We start from the raw sequence: 14,539 nt of genomic DNA, 5'->3' as shown, positions 1-14,539 counted from the left end.
CCAAACAGAGAAAATAGGTTAAAGGTGAAGTTTAGTGAAGTTCATGAGCTATGTTTATTCTAGCCTGTTACATTAGGAAATTATGTATAATTTGTTTATTATGGATACACTGCCCACTTAATTAAGTCAATTAATCACTTGTGTCTGTGTGGTAAAAGTTATTATTGGATGGATGTTCTCACAGTAATGATTACATGGCCATGCTTTTCCTGTGTTGGAGGTGCACCATCTGAATGTACCGGTGTTTTCTATGTATGTATGCTGTCAGGTGCATGCGGTGGAATGCTACTGGCCGGGGAGACTCCCAGCTTTCTCTTTTCTCCTGGCTGGCCTGAGAACTACCCTCCTGACCAGGAGTGTACCTGGCTGATACGTTCTCCAGATGCGACAGTAGAGTTTAACCTCTTGTCTTTGGACATGGAGGACTACCCCACCTGCTACTTTGACAGCCTTGTCATCAGAGATGGTAAGACATGAAACCCTACAGGTTGAGACAGTAATGAAAAAACAGCAAATTTGTAGGTAGCTGTTAATCAGTGATTTTACACATCAAAATCAGCCTGTGAGCACAGTGATGTTACAAACTGAGTTTCGACAGGGGCTCAATACGTGCCGGTAGATCGTGTGACATTAAAAAAAATCGATTTTAGTCCATCATCTGTCATCCCTAATTAGGACTGAGCGGTTTAGAATGAAGGAACGTAAATGAATGGCATTTGCGACTTGATTGACGTACAAGGGCGGCCAGTCTAAGAGGTCTTCTCTGCTATGGGTCCCTGGCAGGGACATGAGCGATCAAACTCTTTAGCTTTAGCCTTCCAGTTTATAATCTACTAAAGAAGGGATACTCTGGGATGGGGAATAGGATAGGAAGGGACATTTGACATGAATTAATTGGTAAATTCCGCGGTAAAATAAGTATTTGGTCACCTACAAACAAGCAAGATTTCTGGCTCTCACAGACCTGTAACTTCTTCTTTAAGAGGCTCCTCTGTCCTCCACTCATTACCTGTATTAATGGCACCTGTTTGAACTCGTTATCAGTATAAAAGACACCTGTCCACAACCTCAAACAGTCACACTCCAAACTCCACTATGGCCAAGACCAAAGAGCTGTCAAAGGACACCAGAAACAAAATTGTAGACCTGCACCAGGCTGGGAAGACTGAATCTGCAATAGGTAAGCAGCTTGGTGTGAAGAAATCAACTGTGGGAACAATTATTAGAAAATGGAAGACATACAAGACCACTGATAATCTCCCTCGATCTGGGGCTCCACGCAAGATCTCACCCCGTGGGGTCAAAATGATCACAAGAACGGTGAGCAAAAATCGTAGAACCACACGGGGGGACCTAGTGAATGACCTGCAGAGAGCTGGGACCAAAGTAACAAAGGCTACCATCAGTAACACACTACGCCGCCAGGGACTCAAATCCTGCAGTGCCAGACGTGTCCCCCTGCTTAAGCCAGTACATGTCCAGGCCCGTCTGAAGTTTGCTAGAGAGCATTTGGATGATCCAGAAGAGGATTGGGAGAATGTCATATGGTCAGATGAAACCAAAATAGAACTTTTTGGTAAAAACTCAACTTGTCGTGTTTGGAGGAGAAAGAAGATGAAATGCACCGCCCGGGCAACGAAGGAGTGGCTTCGTAAGAAGCATTTCAAGGTCCTGGAGTGGCCTAGCCAGTCTCCAGATGTCAACCCCATAGAAAATCTTTGGAGGGAGTTATAAGTCCGTGTTGCCCAGCGACAGCCCCAAAACATCACTGCTCTAGAGGAGATCTGTATGGAAGAATGGGCCAAAATACCAGCAACAGTTTGAAGACCTTGTGAAGACTTACAGAGAACGTTTGACCTCTGTCATTGCCAACAAAGTATTGAGATGAACTTTTGTTATTGACCAAATACTTATTTTCCACCATAATTTGCAAATAAATTCTTTAAAAATCAGACAATGTGATTTTCTGGATTTTTTTTTTTTTCTCATTCTGTCTCTCATAGTTGAGGTGTACCTATGATGAAAATTACAGGCCTCTCTCATCTTTTAGTGGGAGAACTTGCGTAATTGGTGGCTGACTAAATACTTTTTTGCCCCACTGTAGGTCTTTTTGTTCTTTTGGACATATCATAATTCCCCCCTCTTTGTGTGTGTGTGTGTGTGTGTGTGTTCCCAGGTGCAAGCAGTCTATCCCCCATGCTTGCCAGTGTGTGTGGTCGGGATCCTCCAGGTCCTCTCCACTCAACAGGAGACTCCATGTTCATCCACTTCTCCTCAGACAGCAGCGTTAATGGACGAGGCTTTAATGCCTCCTACTCCAGAGGTCATACATCAGAAGCAAATTGATAACATTATTTATTCATTTTATATAACACCACAAGGCCTGAATGTTTATAACAAAGTGGCTGTATTTTATGAGGAGAAATGAAATGTGTGATGAGGATCATCATCAAATCTGGCTTCAATTCATTACCTTGCCATCTGGATCACCAATTCCCAAAATGCTTGTATATCGGGCTCAAGGTGTCTGTACAAGTGCACATATATCAACTTTTCTGTGAGAAGTGGCATCTTTCAAGCCCTATTTTGGGTATATACAATGGCCATCTTGCTGCAGTATCTTGGACGACCTGCAGATGAGTATGGAAAGAGGAAATTACAAGTACCAACAACTGTTACAATAGAATAAAAAAAAATTTAAAATAAATTTTAAACCGCTAATTTGCAGAAACAGAACTGGCTGTAATGTAACGACTAAGGAGTCCCAGCAAGACTTTAATTGAAGCATAATTCATCCAAACTAAACGCAGCTAGCAACAACAAATAGCACTATGTAGTGTCAAGTATGTGCTTCCAAGGTGTTGAATGGTGCAAAAGGAACAGAAGATGATGCAGGGTGGATACCTTCTTTAGGAAAAGAGAGAAATGAAGCACTGACAGCTTTTGTACCTAAGAACCCAGGAGCCAGTTGCACCAACAGGTCTTTACTCAGCCTGGTTCTATCTGCTAACTCGGTTGCATCAACCAAATTGAAGCCTGGTCTTAAACATGCACATTCATTTGAATGCTCACATCACAGTATCTGTTGCCTAGCAGCATACGTTGCTAGAAAAACATTAACAGTCTCCTGCTAATTTCTCATTTTCTGCAGCAATATGGAGATTCTAAGAAAAAGAATGAAAGAAATTTCATGGACATTTAAATGCAAAAATGAAAATCAATCAATCTTTATTTATATAGCACCAATTCATAACGTTATCTCAAGACGCTTTATTGAATAGAGCTGTGCAGCCAGCACAACATGTACAACATTATAACAAATAAGCAAAACATTAGCATGAGGCAATGATTAAAACAAAAATCCACCTGTAAAACAGTAATAATATTCATAGTATTTGTCTTTTTAGGTTGTGGCGGTCTCCTGCATGTGGACAGGGGTGTGCTGAGCAGCCCCCACTACCCCCAGACCTACCTGCCTGGTTTGGACTGTAGCTGGCATGTGATGGTAACACCAGGCTTCAGAGTTTCTGTCACCTTCCAGACTCCCTTCCAGATTCAAGGCTATGGAACTGGATGCAGCTCGGGAGACTACCTGGAGGTAAACATTATATGGACTGCAAAATCTACAAATTGCAAATAAACGTTAAAACCAAGATCCACGCTGCCACAAGACACAGTTTAGTCAGTTTTGCTGACTGAAGGTCAGCATAATATTTCTTTTGATGATCAGTCAAGAGCCTGAGTTAACAATTGGAAGGGATAACTTCAACTTCAACTTGGATGTATAAAATGGCTGGAATTATAGAAAACTTGGGCAATGACTTCATATTTAAAATATGTTACTATCACAGCTTGCAAAGAATGGCACAACAATGACACTATGCATTCAGTGTGTACACGTAGAGTGCAGACAGAAGAATAAATACCAAACCGTAGATGGCAGCGGAAATATGAATGAACCAAATACACGTAGTAAATTAGTGAGCATTACAGGAGGCAACTGGCAAAAGTGCCGCTCTTTCCCAAGACAGTAGTTCTACAGACAGGTGGGAGTACCCTAACCCAGTTGTATGTAACAGCTTACCTAAGTGCATGTGAACACAGTGAGTGGATCACAGGACATCTATGTCAAACCAGAATAACCACCAGAGAAAGGGACCTGCAACACCACCTATTGGCTACTTACGGTAGTATCCTGATATCCCTTCCCATCCAGTTTATTGCCAGGTGGGGAACTTTCACCAGTCAGTAGAGTGAATGAAGCCTAATGAGCAGAACAGTCTCACTCTGCTTGAGAATCACTTGATGAATTGTTTGTTTCATTACTCCCAGTTATTATTGATTCACTGCTGTCTCCACAGCTTAAGAATGGTCCGGATAATTCATCTCCACTACTGGGGGGACGTCTATGTGGCTCAAGTCCACCATCCCTCCTCCAGACCACTGACAACCACCTCTTTATTCACTTTGTGTCGGATGCCTCTAATGAGGCCAGTGGCTTCAAGCTGACCTTTGAAGCCCACAGTCAGGGTACAACCACCACTCTTTTTTCAGTCACACTACAATTCTTTTTTCTGTCACAGTTCAATACATCACAGCATCAACATAGTTGACATTCGTACAGCAGTTTCATATAATGCCATCAAGTAACTGAAGGCAAAGATAATGGGAAAGTAAATACTTTCAAACAGTTAACAGATGATTGAGCATAAGTGACTATGACACACAGTTCATGGAGGTAATTAAAGTACTTTCTGACCCATAGCAACTGATTGCCAGAATTTGCATCAAAAATCAAAAGCCAAATCCAAGCACACAGACATGATTTGACTTGTATTTTCTGAGTGTGTCATCTCTATGTCCTCTGGAAATAAACGTCTATAAATTGGCTTAAAAATCACAACTTCCACCATCACATTTTCTTCATTATCAAAGTAATCCAGCCACAGTTGTTACATTACATTATAAATAGGGACTGCTTGTTGCTAACTCTGCATATTTTTAGTCGTAGTGGTGCTAAGGCAGCTTAATAAAATAACATACGGGTTGTAGTTCTGAAACTTGGAGCGTCATATGGCATCAGTTTTGTCTGATGCCTTACAAAGTGGTCCAATATCAAGTTATTCTTACTCTGTTCCTACAGCATGTGGAGGCTTCATTGAGCTGAATGATAATGATCCTCCGGGGTATATCACTTCACCTAACTACCCTCAGAACTACCCTCAAAACATTGACTGTATCTGGGTCATCACTGTGCCAAATGGAGAAGCTGTCCAAATTGACTTTGAGGATGAATTCTACATTGAGCCCACTGGCAGGTACAGCTGCTGCTCTCTATTCAGGCTGTTGGGTTATTTTTACGCTATTTTTCGCTTAATGTATTCTGCCTTTTTATTTTGATATGACTTCATTAGAGTTTGGTTACCTGAAATGTGGTTATGGGAAAGACATTGATGGAGGAAGCTTGCCCTTACATCTCAACTTTCATTAGGGAAATTGTCTTTTGTATTTAAATTTTTAAGCAATGCTTTGGGGAACATGAATCATTATTTTAGATATTAATACATGTATTTCTCAGCTGTATGTATGACTTCTTGGAGCTGCGTGATGGCTCAACCTCCAATGCTGGCTTAATTTCTCGGCTCTGTGGCAACACCCAACCATCTACCCAACATTCAACAAGTTCCTCGATGCTGCTCAGGTTTCGTACTGACACCAGTGTGACGCACAAAGGCTTTAAGGCAAAGTACTCCATAGGTAAGTAAATCACAGTCATCACACGCAATCTGAAGATGGTTTTCGAAATCCAGTGCTTGGTTTTTAAATATGGATCCAAATTATGACACAGCAAGCAAAAAAAACATCTTTATGTACAAAAACAGACACTGTGGGCCACTCTATGTCAAATGCAGGCTTTGTTATATTTGAAAACATGTCACTTGAAATTCTTATTGCTGCACAAGTGTGAACCGGTACTGTTTCTTATGGTGACACTAATACTGGATGGTGCCAAAAACAGGAAACTTTTCAAATCATAGGTGAAAGGTTTGACGACAGGTTTAAGGTTATACTCGTTGTTTTCTCTTCAAAAATAGGAAACCGAGGGTCATGGAGACACAGCAAAATGACCAATAGTATTTGTATCAAGATTGTAAAAGAAATAGAATAGTTAAACAGTAATAACTGTACTGTTATTTTGTATCTCATATTCCTCACAGCAACATGTGGAGGCACCTACATTGGTCAGAGGGGTACAATCCACAGCCCTGGCTTCCCAGGAGCCAACTATCCTGACAGCTCTAGCTGTGAGTGGTATTTGGAGGGGCCCACAGGACACTACCTCACTCTCAGCTATGGGAACTTCAACCTGCAGACCTCTCCAGGATGCTCTGCTGACTTTGTAGAGATTAGAGAGTACAATGCCTCAGGTGAGAAAGCGAGGATCCATTCAGCTACTCTTTTTTTGTGTCTTAAGAGACACCATCAGAGTACAGAATGAATTAACATGACTTTTCAGCATGATTATGTTAGTCAAAATGAAAATTTCCCATCAAAGATGCATTAGCAAGAGTTGAAAATGTTTCAATGTGAGCAACAGAAGAACTGGAGTTCCAGATTTGTTTTGAAATAAGTTATACATGCACATATCGTCTGTGTGCTGCAATTGGTGCTTCTTCTGTTTATTGTGAGAAATTTAAGTTCACCTCACATTCAGACTAAACACATATTTGTTGAGAATTTTTTTATTTCTTGTCTGTTTAATCACAAATGTTTTTATTGCGCATTTATTTTCCCAGCACAAGTTTATTTTCCCATATGAGAATTAAATGAAAAAGATATAAATGGAAAGAAAGGACTGCACTGGCAAAAGCCACATCACTTGACACTGACATGACAGGACAGTTAAGATTAAATCTCCTCTGTTGTACTGTGTGTATGAAGGGCGCCTACTGGGCCGTCACTGCGGCAGTAACCTTCCAGCTTCCATGGACACATCTGACAGTTTTGCCTATGTCAGGTTTATTAGTGACACCAATGGAAATGCAGCAGGCTTCAGTCTGTCATTTGAGGCCAGTGTTGACGGTAAGTAGTTGAGACATTCTTTCTAGTAGGGTCCCCATGCTCCCCACTGATAAATTATTCTAATTTACTTGTTTTGTAATCCTCAAGGTATCAAGTGAACAAATGTTGATGTTCCCAACATAAAATATATATTGTTGAACCTCCTGACTTACCTTATCACATGGAGGACATCTGGAAGTCTTGCTGGTGTAGATTTAGAAACAATTGGCTACCAGTGAAGCTGCTACCAGAAACACTTGAAGTGAAGCAGTTAATTCTACTAAAGAGAAAGAAAGTAGAGATTGCCACTCATATTTTATTTTTCCCTTATCACTATCAATTTTAGTTGATTTGGGATTTTGTGTGGATTGTACAGTTTGGTATACAGATATTTTGCAACTTTCTTAGAGTAAATTATACAGACCTTTTTTCCATTTTTCAACTGTTGTCATACCATAACATACAAATTGTTAAAATCAAGACAGTGTTACTGTTATAATTTTAACAAGTTCCCTATGACAAAATTACACAAAAAAGTTCAGAACATCAAAATGTATTTAATAGACACTTTAACTATTACAAAAGTAAGTAGTAACATTGTAAGCAGGTTGGAAAAATATATCAATAGGGTACAACTTGAACACATTGCAAATTGAAGTCAGAATGTATAGGCGTTAGGATCAACCGGAGCACACCTGGAGGTGAAAGCTACAAAGGAGCCCTTCTTCTGCAAAGGAAATTCTCAAACATCATCAATTGTCACATCAAGTAAATTTTATTTACACAGCTCAACATTACTAAATGAGAAGATCACCATTAGGGGCATTACAATTATTACAAAGCATAACACCCTCTGTCCTGGTAATGTCACTTAGAAAACCAAAACCTCCCCAAAAACTCCTTTAACAGGGAAAAATGGAAGAAACATGAGGAACAACAGAGAAGGTGCAGACATGTAATGGATGTTAGTGTGCATATAAACTAATGTTGTCATCAACATGTAGGATCTTTGTGAGACACTTTTTGTACATTTGAAGTTAATGTCCTTTTTACATACAGTCATCGTGGGTTTGAGTAGGTATCCCTCTGACTGGAATTAATTTTAAAGTGACTGAGCACTCTTTCTGTTAGACTTACCACTAAATTAGGCTTTGTTGTTCACCAGGTGTCTCTTTGCTTGTGTCTCATTCCATATTCATTGTTGGAGAGACAACTTAATCAAAATAAAAATGCTCTGGTGACTTGTGATAGGCATTATGATTACATTTGACATTTTGTGGACTAAAAGAATTTCATTGAATTTTGAATAACTGAGGTGAAATTTGAAGTTGCTTAGTTACAGCACCTTAATATGTTTAATATGTCATACACAGTAAGTGAGTAAGTTAAATATAAGACTATGGCTGATTTGATGAAATGTAATTTACTTAAGCTCAGATCAATAAGTAGACATTAATTTTCTTTAGAAAACATTATGTTTAGTGTCTGTCTTTGTCGTACTTCTCCTCTCTCCCTCCTGCAGCCTGTGGAGGCGAGTTGAATGCTCCCTCTGGAACTATCTCCTCTCCCAATTACCCCAACTTGTACCCGCACAGCCGGGTGTGTCGGTGGGAGCTGGTGGTGTCACCGGGCCGCCGAGTAACACTCACTATCAATGACCTGCGGCTGGAAGATTCTGGTACTTCCTGTGCCTTTGACTATGTTGACGTGAGTTTCTCTCTGTCAGTATTTCCTTTGATCACTCTACCTTTTCCAGTTGAGTTTCTTCCTCAATTTCATAATCATATTCAACAATTCAATTCAGGAATTTGTTGAAGTTATTTATTACTTATTCATAATTTTTTCATGCTTTTCACACCTCAAATGAATTATCACCGGCTGAGATCTCAAAACATGGGCAAATTCTCAAAATTAAAAGACTCATGTAAGCTGATCCAATGAAATTAAAGGCAGGGTCTGTAATGTTAGAGAAACTACTACGCTGCCTAACTAATGTCCCTGTGGGGGGACGAATCCACGACAGTGATAAGGTATGTAGGTAGACAGGCAGGTTGGCTGTTGAATAATTTCTAAAAATGTGTTATTTGAGTAAAAATGAAAATGCAATAATCCAAATACTTGCACATTATTATCATTTGATAAAATAGAAAGCTTTTTTGAGGGGCTCAACAAAACTCAAACATGAACAATTGAATAACAAAGCTATTCAAAGCTTGAGTTTTCACTGAATAGTCCCGATAGCTCACACGACAATCTTCAATGTTTCACTATAAACTAGGAAACTGTTGTAACTGGATTGTACATTGTCCCATATGCCCCACCCAGGCATGTGGGTCGCTATTTTGTAAATAACACAGGTTCGGACAGGAAGTTCAAAAAGTGATATAGCAGTAGTCAGAAAAGCCTAAGTGATTAACAACTTACAGAAACATTGTGAGCAATCGTCCCTCTCTCTTCTCCTTTCTCTGTCACTCTCTCTTAAATATGCCTTGGAGAGCGCCACACTGCTCAGTCCTTGTCACTATCCTTGTCTTAGGTTCAGGTGGTTGATTAATGCATACCCTGTGGGTTTAACAGTGTCGATTGGCTCTCTTAAGGGCAAGTATCAAAAAACCCTGACTGGTGCATCAGTAAAGCAAACACATACATACTGCACACCACTGACAGTCACTGATGGCCTGATGGGTCACACTGTCACCGCATAATGTTGATGTAACATGAGATCTTAGCTCTGTAGGTTCTTCCAGCACACACAGATCAGGCCGGACTCGGTACACAGTCCACTTGTTTATTTTTTGCGAGCAACAATAGTTCAGGCAGGTAATAGTTCTGGCCGCTAGCTCCTGCTCTGGCTGTGTTTTCTCCTCTTCTCGGGTCCCGGCGTGCTACTCCTTAAATAGGGAGAGAGGTAATTTACTGCACCTGTTTCCAGGTGCGCTGGTGCTACTTACCTCTCCCGCGTCATCTCCTGGGCCAGCCCTGTACCTCTCTCCATTGCAGCTGAGCTCAAAACCAGCCCACACCTCCACAGTTGAATTATCATTTGAATTATCCATACAGTGACAACATGTGACGGGATATTTTTAAAGACATACAGAGGTCAAATACAGTTCAGTACAGGAACAAGTACAAATGGTGAGAAGCTGACTGTCACTGTCATGGTGTCAAAATGAAAATGAAAATTCAATCTGTCCGTCTTCTCAACAACGCAGGTCTTCAGTTAGGACATCAATGAGAATGACTGCATTTAAATGTAAAAGCAATGACGGGGGACGCAGTTTGGCCTATTGCACTAGAACAGTGCTTCTCAATTAGTTTATGTTAGCAATGTCATTTATACGTCTGGCGATAGTGTCATTGGACAGAGGGATAGTTTTTATTTTTGCAGCACTTACGTCATCCAGCATGACAGAGACCATGTTTAATGCTGCAGGCAGTATCAGCTCCACTGCGATGGTGTGGGTTTTTTTGCACTAAGCAATTTGGTACGCCACCTTATAAGATGCTATCAGTGCTCGTTGGTCTACTGAAGTAGCATTCACAAAGCGGGATGATTGTTGGCAATATTCGGCACGTTTTCGCTGAAAAAACTCAAGCGGCTTATCAGCGTGATTGGGGTGTAATGTCTTTAAGTGACGCCTTCATGCTGTCCGCTGCCAACATTTTTAGACACAGTAAACACACCGTCTCCCACCGTAGTCACAGTGAAGCCAAGCGCTACATATGCTTCGTCATATTTCCTCGTCTTAGCTTTCGGGAGACTTTCGTTTGTCTCATTACCTCCGCCTTTCTTTTCATCATCGTTAAACATTTTTCCATGAGGTCTCTTGAGGGTTTGTTCACTGCACTTCATTTCTCCCGCTCTGCTGTGTGTACACATGCTCAACAACAAAACCCTACACATAGAGCTAATACTCCCTGCGCACACTCTGACAATGGGAGCGCCACTGCCACCTACTGTAGGGGGTGTGCAATTACACTTTATTCTAGTACAGCAAAAAACTGTACAGCAGAGTAACTTGGAAAACTAAATGTCAGACATATTTTACATATATATGATCATTCACACTCATTTGGATTATTGCGTTTTGATTTTAATTTTTACTCAAATAACACATACCTATGTGAACAATTATACTGCTATTGTGGAATTATATTTTCATTTTCAAGTTATATTATTATTTAAATGTAGTCCCCTTCCATAAGGGTAGGAAAATATAAGTTGGCTGTTGTTGTTTGCGATGACCTGGTGAACTGCTGATGTTTTAAATGGAACTGTCAATTAAAACCATTAGACATTTGATAGTATTTTACTTCATTGTGACTGAAATCTTGAAGGTCTATACAAACCTTTTAGTGTAAGCCCACACTTAATGATCAATCATTTTTTTTATTGATATAGTACCAGTTCATGAAAAAATGTTACCTCACGAAAGTGTTCATATAGAACAGATCAGGACCCAGTGATTCAAGAATTCAAAAATAAGGAGTCAAGAATCCCTGCATGAGCAACAACTAGTTAACAGTAACAATGAAAAACTCCCCTTTAATAATAATCTCTGTGCCTTCTAGGTACTGAATGGGCTGGCGGTAGATGCACCTCGCCTGCAGCGATTCTGTGGTACAGTACTAGCAGGCACCCAGGTGCGCTCCTCTGGCAACACCATGACTGTAGTGTTCCACACTGATGCTTCCGTGTCCAGTGGTGGCTTTATGGCCTCATATTCCTCTGAGGAGGCTGCCGGTAAGATGCTCCCTTGTACAAATTTTAAACTGGACAACTATGTATAGTATAACTTATTTAAAATAATCCAAACATTTAACAGGGTAACACCTAACAGTAAAGGGTACAGCATTATACTTTTTTTTTTCCATAAAAAAGTAATAATCTTTGCTAATATACAGCAAATACTGTTGACTATCCTTTCCATCAATGATTAGGAAGCCTATTGTTAAATTGGAACTTTAGTACCACCATAAAAAGTCTGAGACGGCACAGAAGAGCAAAATCTCTCTTGCCTGTGAGAGTGGATGTGTGTTCTGAGAAGGTCACTGACCGCACAGAACAAGTGACTCTGCCTTGTTGTGAGACGCAGATAGATAAAGACGAAATGCACCAGCCACTCTGTTCTGATAAGTAGGAACCAAAAGCGCTTGTGTTGTGCAAAACATATTCTAAAGTTATGACTATAGATACACGCCCATGCAAACAACATACACAAGTGTTAGAATATCATAGCATCACTTCAGGGTCGTGCTATCTGTGACGCACGAACCCCAACAGCCAATTAGACACAGTTATGTACGGTACTCTGACCAAAAAACACTTTAAAAGCAGATGTCTAACTGAGTTCGGGGCTCACTGACAGAGATCCATGAGGCCTCTGTCACTCTGAGCCCAGCACTACACGTACTTTACCTGTGACCTGAATAAACTGCTTCTGAGAACGACAGAACTCTCCGGCTGAAATCCTTTGGCTGTCAATGAAAGAATCGGGTTCTAATACTATAGGATTACATATTAGCATGAACCGTGTGACCGTGTGTGTCTGAGTATAAGTCCGCAGACCACCCAAATATTCTCAGTCACCAGGTATTATGTACACCTAATCAAGTCTGATACAGCAACTTTACAATAAATCCTTAAAGGTTAAACACATTGAGTTTTGAATTGTATTGTGTTATTTGGAGAGGTGATCTCCTCCACCCTCATTGTCATGAATGGGATGGTTGTGTGTTAATTTTGTGTGTGTGCAACTCACTGTGGCCCTACATTATCATGTTTCCTTTTGTTAGAGTGTGGTGGAAATCTGAACAACCCAGCCGGTGGGAGCTTCACTTCCCCTGGATACCAAGTGTCCAACTACAGCAACAACCTCAACTGTGAGTGGTTGATCCAGAATCCACAGCATATCAATTCCTCTATCGTGGTGCTGATAGAAGACCTGCACTTGGAGAACCACCAGACCTGTGAGTCAGACTACCTCCAGTTCCGATTAGGTAAGTGCCACACAGACAACATTGGCTCGAGGATGCACTGAAAGAAGTAATTACTCATGCATTTGAGATTTTGACTGTCAAAGTAGATTTCATCATAGAATTATGAACTACAAAAAGTAATGTAGTATACTGTAGAGCAGGGGTCGGGAACCTATGGCTCTTTTGATGACTGCATGTGGCTCTCAGATAAATCTTAGCTTACACTGCTTAACACGATAAGTAATGAATAATTCCGCTGGAAATCACAGTGTTAAAAATAACGTTCCAAATATAAAAACATTCTCATGCATTTTAATCCATTCATCCGTTTTCTACCGCACCTGGTCAAGGTTGCGGGTGGCTCAGCCAATCCCAGCTGTCCTTCGGGGTACAGGAGGGTCCTCTATTTTTATTGACTAACGTGGTAGCCAACGCGGGTCACGAAGACCAAGACCAAGGTCAAGAAGAAAAGAAAAAAAGATGAGGACTACCGTACATTTCTGGACGAATGGACAGAGGAACTCTCCCTTTGTAGAGAGAGCAGGTTCTGCGGTGTGTCTAATATGCAATGATAAAATTTCATTGAAGAAACAGTCAAATATAAAGTGGCACTCCGACCCACGCCATGCTACATTTGCATTGAAATATCCAGCGGCGGACAGCAGGAGGAAAGCATGCCAAGAGCTACTGTGCAGAGTAACTCCGTGTATGGGCCCGCCAAGGTGACTGGAATTCGGCTAGCTTTACTGCTTCTTTAGCAATAGTGAGGAACGGAAAGCCATTCATAGATGGCGAGTACGCTAAAACATTCATGCTTGATGTTGCCAATGAACTTATTGACGACTTTTCGGATAAAGACAAGATCATCAAACGAATAAAAGACATGCCTCTGTCAGCAAGAACTGTTCACGATCGTACCATCATGATGGCAAGTCAAGTGGAGGAAACACAAGTAAAGGACATAAATGCAGCGCCATTCTTTTCCCTCGCTTTGGATGAGTCAATAGATGTAAGCCATTTATCCCAGTTCAGTGTGATTGCAAGGTATGTTGCCGGTGACATTCTGCGTGAGGAAAGTCTTGCTGTTTTGCCAATGAAAGGGTCAACAAGAGGGGAGGATTTATTTAAATCTTTCACTGAGTTCGCTAAAGAAAAAAAAGTATTTTATTTATTATTAGTTAGCTTCAGTATAACAAAGTTATTAAAAAGAATAGGAGACTTATTATACTCTAAAATTGTTGGTCTTACTTAAAAATGCACGCAGTTAGTTGTATTCAGTGTTAAAAAATATTATATGGCTCTCACGGAAATAAATTTTAAAATATTTGGCTTTCATGGCTCTCTCAGAGAAAAAGGTTCCCAACCCCTGCTGTAGAGTCTGCATTGTTTTCAGAACAGGTGTTTTGAAGATCGCAGCAGATGTTTATCACACACCACCCTCTTAGAATTCACAAGATTTATAAAGGTTGCACTGCAAGTGACAGGCTAAGAGACTTCA

The 14,539-nt window shown here is 40.6% G+C and overlaps 1 protein-coding gene across 1 annotated transcript in view; it reads left to right on the top strand.

Annotated features, from left to right (window-relative positions):
• The window catches only part of cubn (cubilin (intrinsic factor-cobalamin receptor)), a 97,871-nt gene that overhangs the window by 55,137 nt on the left and 28,195 nt on the right, over positions 1 to 14,539 (top strand). The window contains exons 40-50 of the mRNA XM_070852865.1: positions 269 to 466; positions 2,177 to 2,323; positions 3,408 to 3,598; positions 4,362 to 4,530; positions 5,144 to 5,318; positions 5,579 to 5,757; positions 6,219 to 6,428; positions 6,943 to 7,083; positions 8,585 to 8,769; positions 11,635 to 11,806; positions 12,859 to 13,062. Of these exons, the coding sequence (XP_070708966.1) occupies positions 269 to 466; positions 2,177 to 2,323; positions 3,408 to 3,598; positions 4,362 to 4,530; positions 5,144 to 5,318; positions 5,579 to 5,757; positions 6,219 to 6,428; positions 6,943 to 7,083; positions 8,585 to 8,769; positions 11,635 to 11,806; positions 12,859 to 13,062 (1,971 nt within the window). The remainder of the gene's footprint in view (positions 1 to 268; positions 467 to 2,176; positions 2,324 to 3,407; positions 3,599 to 4,361; positions 4,531 to 5,143; positions 5,319 to 5,578; positions 5,758 to 6,218; positions 6,429 to 6,942; positions 7,084 to 8,584; positions 8,770 to 11,634; positions 11,807 to 12,858; positions 13,063 to 14,539) is intronic.

Source organism: Pempheris klunzingeri, chromosome 21 (genome assembly GCF_042242105.1).
Source record: "Pempheris klunzingeri isolate RE-2024b chromosome 21, fPemKlu1.hap1, whole genome shotgun sequence".
Lineage (NCBI taxonomy): Eukaryota > Metazoa > Chordata > Actinopteri > Acropomatiformes > Pempheridae > Pempheris > Pempheris klunzingeri.
Note: the sequence above shows the minus strand (reverse complement) of the source record. Positions and strands in the feature narration are given on the sequence as shown.